Source organism: Gymnogyps californianus, chromosome 1, assembly GCF_018139145.2.
Source record: "Gymnogyps californianus isolate 813 chromosome 1, ASM1813914v2, whole genome shotgun sequence".
NCBI lineage: Eukaryota > Metazoa > Chordata > Aves > Accipitriformes > Cathartidae > Gymnogyps > Gymnogyps californianus.
Window position 1 is genome coordinate 154,891,825 of NC_059471.1, and position 17,823 is coordinate 154,909,647.

A 17,823-nucleotide genomic window follows, 5' to 3' on the forward strand; every position below is an offset into this window, starting at 1 on the left:
GCTTGCGTGTCCACTTGTAAACAAGGGCTGTGCTTCCAGTCTTCCCTGGAAACAGTATCCTTAGCCTGATCTGCTGGGATGGTACCAGGAGACTTCTTGTTCCGGAGGGAAGGGAAGGTGTGACTGAATGTTTTGGTCCCAGCACGCAGTGCTGTATTAGGAGCGCATGCCTGCCGGTGCTCCTCTCCAGCCAGCCACGTGTGGGAAGTTTTCTCTGTCAAGTATCCAGTGGTTTGCCAAGTGGTCAGTAATGGAGGCGTGGTGAGAGGGGCTTCCTCTCTTTTGCTTCAGACTTGACACTCTGGGCTGAAGAGGAAGGAAGCCCCAAGTTCAGAGGAAGGCGTGTGGAACAAGGGGCAGTCATCTTTTACAGGCCACCAGCTGGCCCCTGGTTATCCCTCTTTGATTAGTCTTGCCTGCTTTCTCCAGGGGCATTGGACTTCAGAGCAAGAAAGTGCGGCGTTTGCTGGCTGGCTTGGGAAGAGCGATGAGGTACTCCTACGGTGTTATGTGCCTGCCAGCTGCACCTTGCCACAGGTTGTGGTCTCTCTTGGATAGAAACCAGGAGTAAGCAGCAAGAGAGGATGTTGCTGCTGAAGATCTAGGAGTCGATGACAGAGGAGCTACCGTGATAATAGACAACAGTGACACAAGGTGGAGGAAGGGAAAATTCCCTCAATAGAAAATCTAGAAGGACTGGAGGTTCAGGGAACCAGGAGGTCTGAAAGACCAGAAACCAGCTTTTCTTTACAAAGAAGAAGTTCCCTGGGCTGGTGCCTCCTTCCCTGAGGGTTTACTCAAGACCAAAACAGATGAGTGTTCCCATTAGACAAGGGGGTGAGATATACTATCAACAGGCAGTAGACAGAAGAACCAAGCTGTGGTTGCTGGAACCCACTAAATAAAAAAAAAAAGGAGAGGAAACAACAGCAGACAAACGTAAATGTGAACAGTGCAATACAAGTCGTCGCCAAATGCACTCCACTGACACTTCACCTCCCGAAAGGTAGCATGCACCGAAAGTCTAAGTCCTCTGGTCAGCAGCCAGCTTTTGAGCTCAAAGCTCAAAACACAGCCCAGTTCCTGGAAATAGCAATGCTGGGAGTGCAAGGAGGTGATGGATGAGAAAGCCATGGTCCTCTAGTCCATCTTCCATACCTTCACCTCTGGCCAGCTCCTGCTCTTGACTTGCTCCTGGCTGACACTGTAAGGGCTGATTTCTGGGGAAATGGGCTCATAGGAACGGAGAGACAAGCTTGCAGCAAGCAGACCCATCCGGACACAGGTATCTGTGTCATGTTTAGCAAGCATCCCTGCAAGGATTCCTGCCATTAAGCTGTGGAGAGAAAGAAAGGCAGTTTTGAACACTGGGGGAACAGCTTTGATCTTGGGAACATGGCCGTTTGTTTGTAAGAGCATTCATTTGGACCCAAACTAACACTTACAGAAGCAGAATATGTCACACAGGAGGGGTGAGGTTATAATGAAAAGTTTTTGCTTTTTTATATTTCTTTTTAAATTTGGAGTAACAAATAGTGCTATTTATTCACATTTTATTTGCTTCTCAGCAGCTGTTGAGCAGTTGAGGTACTTTCCCATTCCACCACATTTTCTATTCTCCCCAGTTTTCCAGGTGAGGCAGGAGAAAAGAAAGGAGTCTAAGAAAGGAAGAATCTATTTTTAGCGTGCTCTCTAATTATTTTGTCACTTCTCTGATCCTTGTTGGTGCCTTGTTATGTTCCCTCCTGTCCCCAAAGGGGTGGATGGGAAGAAAGGTAAAGTTTCCATATGTATGTGAGAGGGGCAACAGACCCAGCTGGAAAACGGAATCCAAAGCTGAAATAAGATTGTAGATTCAGATTTTTGTAAACTTTCGCTGTTGTTTTCCATTTGAGATTTCCCAGTAAAAATGATGTGAGGGCTTGGAACAACAGTGGTCACCCATAGGTCCTCACAAGGCACCAAGGAGGCCATCAGGAGAAGGGGATGGCTTTGCCATCTGCCTGGCTTGCAGGGGAAGGCTCTGTTGAGGCATGGATACGTGCAGGGTGGTGTTTGTGATCGACTGGGAACAACTACTGTTTATTCATAGCTAAAGACAGTAATGATGCTCGGAAGCTAGGAGAGGACAAAGGAGAAGTGAAAGAGATGGGAGAAGATAATGACATTTGAGAGGACGAAGCAAGGACAGGAAAATGTGACGGCAGGGAGGATTAATGAGCAAATCTATGGAGAAGGGAAAAAGATCACTTTTTTCTTTGTGCTCTGAATAATTACCTCATCATCTTTTTATCCATAACAAAGGCACAGAAGATTATGATTTCCATAAACCATTCAATCTCTCAACAGCTCCAGAAGTTCAGAGTAAATATTTGGGGGAGCATCCCCTAGCAATGCCGTGTGCAGGCATGCAGTGTTATGTTGTCACGGCAGCCAGGCGCAAGGAGCAAACGGCCGCTGCTCCCTGCACACACGCACGGCTCCTTGGGCAGCATCTCTGGAGTTGTAGGAGAGCCGCAGGGTCGAAGCGAGGCATGAGGTGCCCTGGATCACTGTTTCTGGGTGCACAGTGTCCCCTGACCAGTGCTTCAAAAGTGAAAGGGTTCACGGGGACTGAGCCGTGAATGTGTTATAGCCCTGGGTTATACCCTGCTGCATAGGCCCTTGAAAGTGCCAACAGGCTGGGCTTGGGCAACTTCACCAGTTTATATGCTGTGGAGATGGGATGTATGTCAATGTAGTGTCCCGGCATTTCCAGCCTGTTTTGGCACTCTTAGTCTGTAGAACAGGGATTTCTGCAACTCAGTGGAGCAGCTGGGGTTACCAGGAAGGACATCCCTGGATGAACAATGAAAATTCCCACATGGACCTGGGGATGCTGGGGAATGGGATTTCCAGACCAATATTACTTCAGCAATGGGAGCAGTAATGGGCCTCTAGCTTTCAGCTAGTTTTAGAAGGAAAAACAAACTTAAAGTACTCCTGTGTAACTCAGCGGAGGTGTTTGGCAGTGGCACACTTTCTCTCACCTTTGCTCTTCCCTTAAATTAAGCTTTTTAAAAGGGAAAGGAAACCCTAAAGAAGATGTTTACATTAGCCTCTAGAAAAAATTGTCCTGTGGCAAGGGGTAGTTGTGTACAGAGCAGATGATGCAGAGAGGAGGCTGTGTGCCTGGAGGAGCTGGCAGAGGTTGGGCACATCTGCTAGAAGCAGTGAGCAAAGCTGAGCTTTTCTTAGGACAGGCTGACCCCGCGAGGTTCCTCCCAGCCCCCATTCCTCTGCTGTTACGCTTACTGCTCCGAACAACACTTTGGTCTTCTTTGGAGAAGACCAGCTTGCAGTTGCAGTCAACTCATCTCAGAGGTGATTTGGGACACAAGGAGTGTGTCCTGGTGTTAAGTGGGTTAACTAGCTTGGCAAGAAGTTATTGATTGATCCTAACTCAAATATTGAGGACGCTGTAAGTTTCAAAAAAAAAGACTTTTCATTCTGCCCACTCATAAAAGAAAAAAGAAGTGTTGCTATGTTGAGTTATTGGCAGGTAAGAGTAGAAAAATAAAAGGAAATACCTGTCACATACAGCCTTTTGGTCTAGCCCAAGGCAATGAAAGGATAGAATCAATTATTGTAGTGTACGAAGCAAGAAGAAAAAAAACCTGACTACTACATATAGTTCGACAAGTTAACAAGGAGCATAATAAAATATTACTCTGACAGACTGAGAATTGATCAGTGGGGCTAGGAGTAATATCTGTCATTTCCTACTCCTATGTACAGTGTTGTGTGAACAGCTAGGCGAATTACACAGCAGATTCTTTTGAAACATGAGCTATTGCCAGAGGCAAATGCAGAACCTGATTAAATGCTTTTATAGGGCAATTTTAGCTACTGAGTGGCAGTCCAACTTCCATTGGAGAAGTGCGGAAGTAAAGTAGTTAGTTAGTAAGACAGCTTTGATGTAAGGTGGTTTACTTTGCTTTTAGCAGCTCAGCCCAGACTAATTCAGAACTACTAGATTGCCCTGAAAGGCTTGGATCTTAAAGAAAAGCAAAACTAATAACAGCAAGACTGGCTTCCAAGATGCTTAGGGGGACATTTTTAGCAAGCTTGGCAAGGAATCACAGTAACCAGTCCTGTTCTTGTGTCCTTAGCGTCTGTTCCTCAAGCAGCAGAATGTCGTTTGCTTTTGCAGTAGAATTTCAAAGAAATATGATGATGGCCCTTCCACATTTAGCTGGAGAAGACAAAGCAGTGAGCAATATACCTGTCGCCGGCTCCTGAGACGTTGACTATCTCCTCCCTGCTGATGGGGATGGCAGGGTAGTGGGTGGCGCAGAGGCTGGCAGCAGCAGTCTGTGGGGGGAGAGAAGGGAAGTTAGTGGGAACTGCCCAAGCTGATAAGGCCTCATGTGGCTGATGTCATCCAGACCTGCACGGATGCCAAAAAAGGAAAAGGGAAAAAAAAAAGGCAATAATCTTTTTTTCACACTTTGAAAGAGATCAGTGATTTAAATGAAGCTTCCTGAAAATGAAGCTTGCACTCATGAATATTCACAATAAGCACATTTAAAACTAGCTGACTATAAACACTGCTGCTAGAAGTCAGCAGTATATGGACAGACAACTTGATTTTCTTTCAGAGCTGTGTATTCCACCCCCCCAAACACGTACACTTGCCAGCAGTGATGCCATCCATGTTTCCCAGGACTGCTGCCATGCCACCAGAAATAGCAATGGTGCTATATGGTCCCAGAAAAAAGCAACTTAAAGCTCAGAGTTTGTTTTCCATGCCCTTACCTGGGCTCCTGGACAAAGCGAGATGCTCCCTCCTAGGCTCTTGCCACACAGGAGGATGCCATGAGCACCGAGGGTCACCACCACACAGCACAGGTGGGCCAGCAAAGGGCGGGCCAGGGCCATTGTGGTCTGGACAACATCCTCCAACCTGGACGGCAGCTCTTCAGACAGTGGGGAGGAAAAACTGTGATATAACTTTAAAGGTCCTCGACTGGCCTTTTTATGGGCTGGCAGCATATTTGTGAGCATCACTACTACTATTTATGAGCACTACTATTTATGAGCACTTCTGAAATGTGGTTGATATAATTTTTTTTCTTTAAATCATGGGAAACATGGAATTCCCCAACATTAGACTTCCGTACCGTACCTCTATCCTATGCTGAGGAAACCACCCCTCATGGGACTAAACATGTGTCTGTAGAGATCAAAAAACTGTCCTGAAGCATGACTTCCTTGTCTTAATGCTGTTGGATTTCCACCTGAATGTGGTGGGGTATTTCATTTCTGCAAAGGGTGGTACTGTCAGGACAGGTGCCCTCAGAGCATCATGCTTCAGAGACATGTTTACAAACCAGAGATTGTTCCTGTTTAGCTGATGAAGAGAAGCAAATGGGATCTCTGGTTTTGGACAAGGAGCCATCCCAGGCCTACTGTGCTCTCTGACAGATCATCAGTCCGGCCTGGGCCGTACAACCCATGCAGAGATGGCTGTAAGCTGGAAGAAACCAAGAGTGCTTATGAATCCCCACTGTGTTGTAACCCAATTTGCTTGAAATGGGGGCTGGAGTAGAAAATGCTCTTCTCCAGGATCTAGGTTATCTAAAAGTGTCACTGACCCTTCTGAGTATTCAATACCTGCTGGCAGAGGGTTCCCGAGGGTCCGATTTATTGCTCTTAGCTCTTGCAGGTTGGGGGAAATGTATGTGAGCGCTTTCCAGCTGTCTGAGAAGAATGGCTTAGACGCCTTGTTCTCATCTGTTGGCTCATAGCACACTTCAAAACAACATTGCAATTCGTTAGTTAATTAATCAATTAGTGGTTCATCTCTACATCAGAGCAGGATGCAGTGTAGAAGGCTTAGCGTGATCTGCACAACTGGTGTTATACGTGTGATCTATTAGAAACTTAAATACTATTTCCCCCATGCTTGGGACAAGGTCTCCCAAGGTTTTCTTTCCAGTGCTCAGCAATGAGACAGTTGCTTCTGGCTCTGGAGTGATATAATCAGACTTCAGTTGTGTTACTCCTCTTAGCTGGTTTTGGAGCCTCTGCCAGGTTTTAAGAACATTGTCTCCTTCTTCAGGATTTGCTTTTAAAAATGAAGGCATAACTCCAAAGGTTTAGGAAGCCTCGTGAAGGGTCCCCAGCATATATTTTATGTATGTATTTTATGGGAAGTGGGAGAGAAATCCTCTCAAAAGATGCTTTAGCACTTTGAGAAGCAAACTATATTGCTGCTCAAACCGGCAGGAGCACACACATTTGTGCTTGCCTTGAGATTACAGGCAAAGAGAGCAGCTTTCCCTGGCTTTCTGGCAGTGCCCAAGGGCTATAGCATCTACACTATGGGAAATGTGATTTAGCAGCAGAATGAGAAAAACTCAGGGAAAGCAGAAATGTTTCATCTATTTGAAACAGAGTAGCAGAGTACAGAAAGGAGTGCTGAATAACACAGCATGTCAGACAATAACTGGGTATCTCCAGCAAGCAGCAGTGGAGAGCACCCAGGGTGTGCGGAGTGTCTTGGCACACGCACTGTTAGGAGCTACAGGGCCAGGGCTGGGTGAGTTCTCCTTACCTGCTAGCTGATGCTCTCTAGCTAGTTGGCAGACGTACTGAATAGTGGAAAGAGGCACATTGCCATCAATGCAAACTAGCGGGGCCTGGCACAGGTTCTCCTTGAACTGGGACACCTAGTGAAAATCCAGGACACAGAGTAGAGACAGCTTGAGTCATTGCAGAGAGAAAAAATGATTGCTAGTCAGACTTGAGATGTAGGATTTTCACTCGTATCACAGCCCTTAGGTGCAGGCACGAACCTAAAAGAGTGATTCCCTAAGGAAAAGGGATTTTCCCATTTGCCTCATCTCCTCTCCTTCTTCTCCTTCCCCTGCTCCTTGCCATCAAGAGCTGGACTCAACTGGCAGGGCCCCTCCAGCAGAGAAAGATAGTTGCTGGTCCTCACTAGACCACTTTGGTACCCGTGGGTCAGTCAGAGACCTACAGGGAAAGGGAATGCTGCTATTTAATGCCACTGTAGGATTCCCTGTGCTATGCCTGGCTTGACTACATCTTTGCTTGCTGCGCGTGTCATTTAGATGTCCTCTGTGCACAATGCCTCCTAAGACAGGTTGTTCATCAGAGTGTTTTACTCCTGGGTCCTACTGAATTGTGTAAGGATGGGGGACAGTGGAGCAGTAGAGTGGGGAGCTGCCGTTCCCTCCTTTGGCTCTCTGAGGCTGCACGACCACTGCCTGAAGGCCAAGCCAGTGCTATAGGCACTTGTGCAGCATCCCTCCCATGTGTCTGCTAATCCTGGTGGAAAGAAGGGCTGCCAGAATGCACTTCGCAGCAGAAGATTGGTTCAGAGTTTCCACTGGCCACAACTGTTTTGTAAAGCTCAGGAGAATTAATCTGTCAGGTAATGGTTTTCTGTGCCAAGGCTTGGGAGAGGCAGGGTGGGGATGGAAGTGGGAGCAATGACCATCTTTTCCCCTAGGAAGTCTCCACCTCACAGGGATCCCACTGGTAAGTAAATTGCACTTAACTTCCATGTTGCTGTCAGTCATGAAGCACAGGCTTTTGTTCTGTCGACAAAAGAACGAGTAGGGAAGGAGGGTGCAGTGATGGGGCTTTCACTGAATCAGTCCTTAATCACTGCTTCCATTAGCCCTGACGTTTTGAAGGTTTGGATGTGCTGAGCAGCAGTGCCTGTTGATACAACTCAGCATGTAGGAACAACAGGGATGGCGCGGAGGGGATGGAACAGGAAGACTTGCTTTAATCAATGTTCTGTCTACTTTTTTTGTTTTTCCCTAAAGGGAGAAATACCATTTCTGCAGGTGGACTGGATTTATTGCTGGCTTTAAGGTGCCAAAAATTATAGGTTATCTGGGACTAGTTAATAAAGAGGATTCTGGCCTACATGTCATGGATGATAGTAGTGGTGCTACTGTATGGAGCAGAAACAGATAGAAGCTCCATCTGGGTCAGCAGCAACAGAGGGCTCTGGTAGCTTGCCATGCTGCTATCTCAGTGGCCAATGTCTGGGGTTAACTTTAGGATTTCCCATGTTCCCTCTGCACACCCACTCCTTCCTGGTACAGCTTCGCCAGTTGCTTTTTGTCACACGTCCACGCTCCTTCTCATAAGAAAAAGCTTACAAATCAGATGGTATGCATACATATTGCTCTGTTATCTGGTGATGGATGTCCATGTCTCCCAAGCCAACGCTGAGCTCCCCAGCACTAGTGACCACAGCACAGTAAGTGGCTGTGCTCTTCCCCTCCAGCTGAAGGACGGCGCTCATGTCCTAAAACAGGGAGGACAGTTATATATCGAGCATGTTTCTCTTCCCTGCCACACTCAGCTCATTCTTTCTCTGTGCCCACCTGATCGGTAGCCTAGCTTGCTGTTATCCCTTCAACCTCCCTTCTCCCTTGAGATAAGCAACATTTCAGAGGTATCTCAGTCTAGACAGTGCTGGCAGATGGCTACTTCTCAATGTTTGCAACGCAACAAATGCCACAGGTTAAAGAAATCATTTAGTAAATGACAGTGACAGGTCTCTGCTGTGCAGTTCCATAGGTTGTGTCTCTGTTGTAACAGAAGAATGGTCTGCAGCCCTGCCTGCTCCAGTCATCCGTTCCCATAGCTTGTGTGACACTTTGATGGCCTGTCGACATCCTGTCATGTCTTGGTGGCACGCTCCAGCTAGCAGTTATGTTAGCCACCTCCCTGACTGCACAGCCTGATTTTGAGGGCAAACTTGGAGCCATTTTTACAGCAGTGTCGCAGACATAGCTATGAGGTGTCCTTCCTGTGTGGGTCTTGTGAATGATCTGCTTACAGAACTCAGGGCATTTCTTGCAATATACATGTGGATGGAGAAATGCATCCACCGCAGTAGTGCACAGGGAAGCTGGAGGATTTAAGGAAAGGGTCCTCTCTAACATTGGTGGTAATGTGTTTTGTTACAGGCAAGGATTGCTTGGCGGCTGGCCGGCAAGTTCATCTTCCCTTGGGAGACTGCTCACTTGACGGCACAAACTGTGCTGTGCTGGGTAGAGAAGAGATTATAGACCTGCCGCTATGAACCCTTTATAAACCAAAAAAGAGTTCATATTCTTATTGCTTCATTTACTAAGCAACTGCTCAGGTAGACAGAACTAAGGGCCCATGTGCTCTATTTGGATACTAGGGCCCTGAGGACACTAATAGGCTTTAATGGCCCTGACCTGCCTCACCTGCGGGCTCCATCTATACCCCTGGCTTGTCTTCAGCCCTGCCTCTTCACCATAGAGGTGCCTGATGCCCTAGGTTAGCGTTGCCTTACTGGCTTTCTCTGCTCCCTGCTGGGGTAGTGATGCTCTGCCTTGCTGCACCCAGTGAGCTCCTGCTGCTCCTGGCTCCCTGACCTCTGTGGACAAGCTGCTGCTTCAGTCAGGTATTCCTCTGGTGCACAGTTAGGGGTGTATGCAGCTACGTGGAGGACCCTACTCCTCTGAACTTGGGAGGTGTCCAGCCTGGGCTCCCAGTTCCAGGTTTTCTCTGTCTTATGCTTTACCCAAACCAGGCTGATTTTGGCATTGCTTTGTCTGTCCTCAGGGTCAGGGTTTACATATTTCTGGCTGTGCTTAGGCCTTACTAGAATTTTTCATGGTTCCTCCTGATTTACCTCTCTTTCTCCTTCAAGCACCACTCCCTGGAGCTGAAGTCAGACCCCATGGTTCAGACTCCAAACAGTACATACATCTAGCCTGTGTTTTGGGGGGTGGCTCCTTGCCTTCCAATTGTCTGTAACTAAAGGAGCATTGAATTATTCCTACTCTTAGCCTGATGGAAGGTCGCTTTTATGTCTGCCAGGGCTGAGAAGAATTTTCCCTCTATGTAACATCACCATTCCATGCTCCTGAGGTGCCACTACTGTGCAACGTACCATGTGGTGACAGTAGTGCAGGATGGACTCTGAATGTTCATCCTTCCCCACAGCTGATAAAAAGAGAGGAGTCTGTCCAAGACGGCTTAAGCAGTCTAAAAAGCAAATGGAAACAGAAGATGATATTAATAAATCCATCAGAGTACTTGTGAACACAGTGACAGCCTGTGCAGGATGACTGTCTGTAGGAAAGCCCTCTCCTGGAAAACTTAATGCCCATCAATCCCTGTCTAGAAGGACGTTCAAGACAAAACTCAGCCACAACTGCTGCAAATGACTGGCTGGGGTTGAGTGGGGTGATCTACGTCTGCCTGCTGCACCGGCACTCTGAATTCTCTGGATTTTTGGGAACATCTGGGAGTGGAGGAAAAGAGAAGAAGGGGGAAAAAACTTCTGCACTTCCCTGGCATCATCTCCTTTACCATCACAGGCACATGGGCTTTCCCACATTGCTTCTGTGCACGGCCTTTCCTGCTGCTGGCCTTCCCACACTGCTGTTCCCACCGTGCTATCTTACTAAAACCACTGAATCTGAATGGATTCACAGGAAACTGTTTGTCCTCTCCCTTCAAGTTACCACAAATTATACCTCAGTGGGTGGCATGGGTGGCTTTTTTTTTTTTTCCCCTCAAGCTTCTCCATTTGTGATCTGAAGTGATAGTAGATTTGTGTTAGGAAGATCTGGGAAAGGTCAAAAAGCCAGAATAATCCTAAAATTGTTTTGTAATCTGCCCCTGTTAATTTCAATACCCGAACACTAGTCTGCTGCTGCTTGTGGTGGAGCACCAGGTACAGTGTGATCCTTTCCTGTTGCCAAGGACTGTAGCCCTTTCTCTTCTACAGTAATTCCTGCGCCCCAGTTCCTCTTGTCCATGGTGCATGGATGATCATCTTTGAATAAGCCTATTCCTTTCAAATTCTTGCTCAAGACATACTTCTATTGCAACTATAACCTGTCATTAATTCAACACTGAGGGCCAGGCTGTTCAGCAGTCATTGGAGATCACTGATGCTTATTTAACTTTGATTTGTGGTCAGTGTGCTATATACTAGTTAACTTTGTATTTGTGGACCTTTCTTTTCCTGACCCCAACTGCCTCCCCTCTTATTTCTTGGAATGGCCCCTGCCTTTTCCAGGCAATCTGCCCACTGGTATATTGCCTAATGTGTCCCAGATCTTCACGGCATTCAAGAGCTCCTGCTGTTGAAGGAATACCAAAAGACAAATCACAGCTGGCATGAACCCACAGGCAAACCCAAGCACTAGGCACCTGCCAAGTTTCTTCCAACGCCGCCAAAGGTTCGTCTCACTCTTCCAGCGTTTGTTTGCCCACCACCCTGGAAGAATAAATTGTTAATTGGCAAAACTGGGAGGGCTGCTTGGCATAGATGCTATGTCTCCATTAACATGTGAAGTGAAGCTGATGTTGCTGAAACATAGGTCAGCAATTAGAGGGAGCAGAAGGCATCTAGGTACCAGATTGAGGGCAATACAAACTTCTGCAGCCATCTACAGACTTCAACCTTGATGACAAAGGCCTCCTTCCTAGGAGGGGAGATCCACTTGATCTCCCCATGAATTTCTATTTTGGTCTTATTTGCTAAGAACCTCTTAGAACAACGCTAACGAGTGTTTCAGTCGATACGAGCAGCGCTCTGAACTTACCTGCTCACAACAGCACTGGGACTCCAGAGCTGCTGACCCAGACCTGATGGGCTCTGCAGCTGCCTTCCAGGCCACTTAGCCCCCCCCTTAGGCAGTTTGGGGGGTTATTTATTTTTTTTCCTCTTTGAAGGTAAAATGAGATTTGTTACCTTGTTACCTGCCTCTGTACTTTACTCATGGAAGGATCTGTTTCAGTGTCTGAATACTTTTTCACTCACCCTTCTCTTCCCAAACACCTCCCTCATCAAAAATACCTTTCTTCTCCATCTGTGTGGTTATCAGCTTCTCCTTTCTCTTGCCTCTGCCTTCCACTCCTCTGTCCATCTGTCAATCTGTCACAAACAGCCAAACTGTCAGAACACGGGCAATCCCTCGCTCATCTCCTCCTCCTTCTAATTCTTCTGCCAGAAGAATTACATCAGTAAGTGCTCAGATCAATTTGGGCTTCATCTGACTATCAAATGGTTTTAAAGCTCTTGTTTCATAAAATCCTGAAACATACTTTCCATTTCTGAAGACAGCTTGCCACTGGCAGTCACAATGATCTTCACAGTTCTGGGTAATTCGGAGCTTTCAAGAGCATTTGGGTGGCAAGTGCCGAAGCGTGTGCATGCCCGTACACAGCAGCTCCTGGCCCAGACTCTGTCTGCCCCATGTTAGCCCAGGTGTACCAGAATACCCCTGCACATACACATTTTTCTTGCTTGTAAACACCACTATCTATCCTAAACAAGTAAATGTATTGCCATCTCACAGTAAGAAATATTCTGCCTCCAACCCGTCACTGTTCTTGGGTGTTCTCAAAAGTCATACTGAAGCTCCCCAAGGACCCTTCTTTTTCCCCTATGTGAAGCTGTACATCTGTGCTTTGCACACAATGCTTTCTTCTGCATCCAGCCCTACGACTGTAAGAGGCTGCTCTCCCATCTAAATATGCTCTTTTATTACTCTCTTCTGACCTCCAGGCTGCTTTTGTTTGCCCTGACTCTCCCAGTTCTGTAGTCTGTAAGACTTGGTGTTAATTCTTGACGCCTTTGCTTTTCTGTCTGGCAGTTCTCCAAGCCCTGAACTGCTCAGACCACCTGAGCAGAACTGCCTGTATATAAGCAACCTATGGCCTCTGTCCATCTTTCCACTACTTATCACTCCTCATTAACGCAAATGCCCCTCCGTTACATTTGCTCATGCTCCCTGGGAATTGCCATTGGTACTGCCAGGAATGAGGATATTTCCATCTGCAACTGTCTCCTGTTGAGTGTTGCAGATTTCAAAAGCACTGAGCTTGGCTATTTTAACTCTGAAGCTCACTATCCATAATAGAGGCAGCTAAGGAAAAAAAAAAAACCAAACCACTCCAAAGTAAAAAGCAAGGATGCTTGTTTAAGCAAGTCAAACAAGATGGCTTTGAACACTGGGCCCTGTTTCAATATTAAAAGAGGGTACTAACTGCCATCAGTAATGAGCACAAACTCTATTTTATGCAGTTCCACTATCTGTTTTTCAAAACTGATGCCTGCAGGAATGTTGAAATACTCATGAGCTCCTTTCATTGTCTGGCATGCTGATCTTCCCTTTTAGTCCCCTGCATATCCCAAAGGCAGAGTTTCAGGTTTTTTAAGCCAAGCCTTGCCCTAACAGCAGATGTACCAGCCTCCCACTCAGGGATCCAGCTGTGGGTGACCTCTGCTGTTGTACAACCCCACAGGGCCTAAAAGAAATGAAGATGTTAAATCTCTCTTTAAGAGAGATCTCTGCAGGTGGGTGCAGCGAGAGAGAAACTAGCAGCCTGCTTTTAAAGAAAAAGAAATGGCTGACTCTCATCGCACCTTGCCAGCTCAGCCGGTAACTCCAAGTCTGAGCGGTACTCAGGTATCTCTTCTATGTTGTGTTCAGGTGGGGCTGGCTGAGGTGAAAGAACTTAGACGAAAATGGGCTTGCTGAGGTGATTCAAAATAAGACTGGGCTGATGCTTTCTGGCAATGTTTCAGATAATTGAGAGAGTCTCTGGGACTCTCTTCCATGTCCTAATAAGTTTAAATTCCTAATGTAAAATAAGACTCTGCTCAACTTCTGGGTATCCTCAGAGAGTTATAACCATAATGTTTCTTCCAGCACCTTTCTCTGAGCCAGACCATGCATCCTTCTCTGCAGGTCAGATATAGTTACTTATAAAGCACTTTGCTTCTGGATAGCCTTGAAAGCCATGTGGGAATTACAACCAGGACAGAATACAGCTGCTTTCTTGCTGAGACAGCATGAGGTGTCAGTGGTATCCCAGTGCTCTGCAACAAATCCAGCATGCATAAGGGTGGGACCTGCTGGGTGCTGGGCCCTTTGAAAATATCTATCTTTAAAAGCCAAAACAAAGCAATGCTGTTGAGAGTGCCTTTTCCTCTGTGCCTAACCACAGCAGCTGTCAGCAGGAACATTTTGGCTGTCAGTTCCCAAGTCCTCCTGCAGCTTGGCATTTGGGTAGGTGCCACGATGGACCATCAGCTCTAGGGCTTGCTTTTATACAGAAAGGCAGCTAATGCCTCACTTTTTCATGAAACATTAAAGTCTCCTTTTTCCTTTTTCCCCCCATCAGCTGTTCCCAGCGGGGTCTATAGCTGCCCTTGTCCCCTCACCCTGCCATGGGTGGTGCAAGGATCTGCACTCGCATCTGACACGCCAAGGGGTGGCTGCCCACCCTTGGACACAGCTTAGCTCCTTGTCCGGATAGCTGAGTGTGGGGTATGTACATTATCAATTAGATCACAGCTGAAGCAGTTGAACTTTTGGTTTTGCAAGCCTTCATAGCTGATGCCACAGCATGTGTCACCCTTGACCATTATAATACTGCTTGGCCTCTGCCTCTGTCTCGTTGAATAGCCAACTTCCTTAAGGGCAGCTTCCCCAGCACGTCTTTCACTATCTGACTGAGAGGTCTTCACAGACTGCCCCATCTGACAGCAGGAGTTTCCTGCCTCGGCAATCAGCATAGAGTAATTTGAGACACCAAACAACTTCTGAGCAAGCTGCACCACCTCAATCTGTAGTACTTCATATAGCTTAACAAAAATTGTACAGGCCATGCAAACGGCTGTCATTTGCATGGGGAAGTCCCAGGTCTGTTCCATTTTAGCTTCTTGGTTGTTTCTTGGTCAAACCAAATTGAGAGGGAGAGGGTCTGGTAACATTTAAAATGTTCTATTTTTTTAAAGCAATCTTTTTCTCTCTCTCTCTTTTTTTTGGGGGGGGGGTGTGTGTCTCAAATCCTTTATGACTGAGGAAGTTGGCTCTCTTGTTTAGCTGTAACTGTGTCAGTACTACTTTTCTCAAAAGTTTCTTACCACCATGGGTACTCTGCACAGAGACTCTTGCTCCTATTCATGCTGCTTTCCATAGCTAAGACAGTCCCAGTCAGCCAGAGCTGGCTCTTACCTGGGGATTTTCTCCCTATAGGGTCTGTCCTTTAATTAGAGGTTGTCATAGCACAGTGAGGGTCTTTACCCATTGCTTCTAGCTCTTTGCATATGTGCTGTGAGAGTGCCCTGGGCAGCTCTTCTGCTAAAAGAGCTCTTTGGGCTTATGGCATCAGAGAATAACCCCAAGGCGCCTTAACATAGACTGTAGAGGCCAGAGTCATATGTGGAGATTGTAAGGATGATACATTGCTCTGTCCCTGTCTTGAGTGGTAGGGATAGTGACTTTCAGCACAGGAACAGAGTAGGTCATTATGTATCACTCCATTGCCCACCCAGACAACACACCAAATATGCAGCACTACACCTCCCAAGTTTGTGCATGTGTGTGCATACAGACATGTGGATATCATGCACGGATACCACCTTCTCCCCCACCCCCCTTTGGCTTGGCACGCCTGTAAAAGTAGCTGGAAATGGCAGTGGTGCTAAGAAAACTGCTATAGATACAGTACCAGGATGACAGGGTTCTGTGCCTTGGCTATAAAGTCAACGTTGATACCTCCAATCACCACCTTTGAGGGAAGAAAGAGGTAAAAAGTGGTTGGAAGAACTTGAGGAAAAAGCTTCCAAGTCATCTTTGCTTTTCCTAGTCACTTTTCCCACCCTCTTGAAAGCTATCTAATTTATAGTGTGAAGGCCTGTGCTTATTTTGGATGGCTAGACTGTACAATCCCGATTAGAAAGAATTGAAATCTCTTCTATAGGTTGCTTTCTGAATTATGCCTGCTCATAGCCAGCTCCAGCATGGCAGGTGAGATGCTATTGTGTACACATATGGGTGCTGGCGGTTTCTCTATGTGGTGATAGAGTAATATAAGAAGTTGCATGGGTCTGGTCATGTCAGTGCCCTTGAAACCATCTCTCTTGGGACAATTTCTGACATACCAAACCTCAGAAACATTCAAGCACTGCTGTGTCAAAAGCAAAGAAAATGGGAAAAAGTGGGCAGAAAAATGCAGTCATTTCTTGCAAGCTCCCAGGAGAAATTGCCATACCCAGTGACACTTTACGGATCACTGTCTTATTGTCCTACAAAGCCAGAAAAAGCAGTACAGCTTCACAAACAGGAAGTTTCCAAATTCTCTGGGGACATACAGCTGTTTTTTCTCATTCCATCAAATGCTGGAGTCACTGCCCTCTTTTAGTTGACAAATCCTACTGCAAATGGGTTTTAGAAAATTTTTCAGCTCTCTAAAGACTACCTAAAATAGATTTCCTGTAAATTATGTGGCACACACAAAATCCAAGATAGTGAATAGAGTATTAGGGTTATAATGGATCTCATTTTGGATATGCTGTACCTCTTGTAATTTTGGCAATCATGAGTAGGAGGCCAACAAAAAGAGATATTTATAAAACATGTATGGCTCAGCAGCTCAAAATATCTCCCTCCACCCTCTTCCAGGTCTACTCCTGTAGTCACGAGTTCCCTGGCACTGACAGCAATACAGTTTAAGTTGTATATAAGGGCACAGGCAAAGGTGATTAAAGTTTTAATAGATTTGATGGTCTAAGACTGAATGGGATTAGGCCACTGTCAGTGTTTATTCCCTGCAAATGTGGATAGGGGGAGGAGGAGAGGATATTTATCTGAGAAGAATAAAAAATACTAAAGAGAGAATGTCTGCTGGTGTGAAGCAGAAAGATTGGTCTCTGGCTGAGTCACCTTTTACTTTTGGGAATAGATATAAATTTATCCTGTGCTGTCAGCAGAGAGGCATTATATGGAGTACAGCAGGGGACTCACTGGCTGAGGTAGGGTTGTGTCCTCTCGCCGAGGCAGGTTCCCCTTCCTTCTGGCTTTCTGTAGCCTGCTCAGGGCCACTGCAATGCAGCTGCCCACTCTGGCGTTGTTCTGGATCAGAGCAAGGTCTGTTTGGCATTTCTGTGAGGAAAACGAAAAAATACCAGCAAGATCGACCTGTCAGAAGCCTATGTAGGAACTGCCTAGAGGGAGAAAGCAGAAAATACATGATGTGAGACTTGATAGATTTGATCCCCCTATATCATAATCCTTTGGGGGCACATATACTGGGTTACAACACTGCATGAGCACCCTGAATTTTTAAATTTTTTCACCTTCCTCCCCCTGTGTCCATGGAGAGGAACCCTGTCATCTCCATTTGACAGATAGGGAACAGAAGCAAAGGCTTCACAGAGAAAAGAGAAGGTGAAGTGCTTAAACTAGAGCTGAGAGTCTAAAAACCTTGGAGGATCTTGGCCAGCTTTTCCAGAAAGAGATGCCTACTGAGATTTTTGCCAAGTCTCTATAAGCAATTTTTTTAGCAATTTCACTGGGAGCAGAGTATCGGAGGCTTTGAAAGCCCCACTTTGTGGCTGCATACAGCTCTAATATCCAAAAATGCCTTTACCAATCTGTCCTGACTGACCAGGTCTCCTAGACGGCTGGCAGCAGAGCCTGGATGTGAACCCAGCTCTCCCAGATCCTATAGTGGCATCCCAGCCAGTAGATCTGCTTTTCTCTTGCCTGTGCAAGAGGATTCCTGCTCACCCAGGGGTGTTTTCCTTCCAAGTTTCTCTTACTCTGCACCCACATGAAGATTTGGATAAGGCAGGGTGATGTATAGCACAGTGCTCTGGGAAGCCCAGGTACCTTCCAGTGTGCAGCCCCACCACGGACAACAGTGTCCTGAGACTCCATCACAGAGCAGGCAAGCTTGGGGATCAGATGTGAGGGATCTCTTTGGGCTCTGGACCACCTGCTGTCTGTG

General features: G+C 46.5%; 1 protein-coding gene across 1 annotated transcript in view; it reads right to left on the reverse strand.

Annotated features, from left to right (window-relative positions):
* Positions 1-1,140: 1,140 nt before the first annotated feature.
* LOC127029625 (uncharacterized) overlaps positions 1,141-17,823 on the reverse strand; it is a 28,904-nt gene continuing 12,221 nt past the window's right edge. The window contains exons 10-19 of the mRNA XM_050915346.1: positions 16,839-16,963; positions 15,544-15,603; positions 11,230-11,296; positions 9,959-10,053; positions 8,204-8,332; positions 6,599-6,713; positions 5,656-5,793; positions 4,786-4,958; positions 4,265-4,419; positions 1,141-1,336 (exon numbers count right to left, since the gene is read on the reverse strand). Of these exons, the coding sequence (XP_050771303.1) occupies positions 1,141-1,336; positions 4,265-4,419; positions 4,786-4,958; positions 5,656-5,793; positions 6,599-6,713; positions 8,204-8,332; positions 9,959-10,053; positions 11,230-11,296; positions 15,544-15,603; positions 16,839-16,963 (1,253 nt within the window). The remainder of the gene's footprint in view (positions 1,337-4,264; positions 4,420-4,785; positions 4,959-5,655; positions 5,794-6,598; positions 6,714-8,203; positions 8,333-9,958; positions 10,054-11,229; positions 11,297-15,543; positions 15,604-16,838; positions 16,964-17,823) is intronic.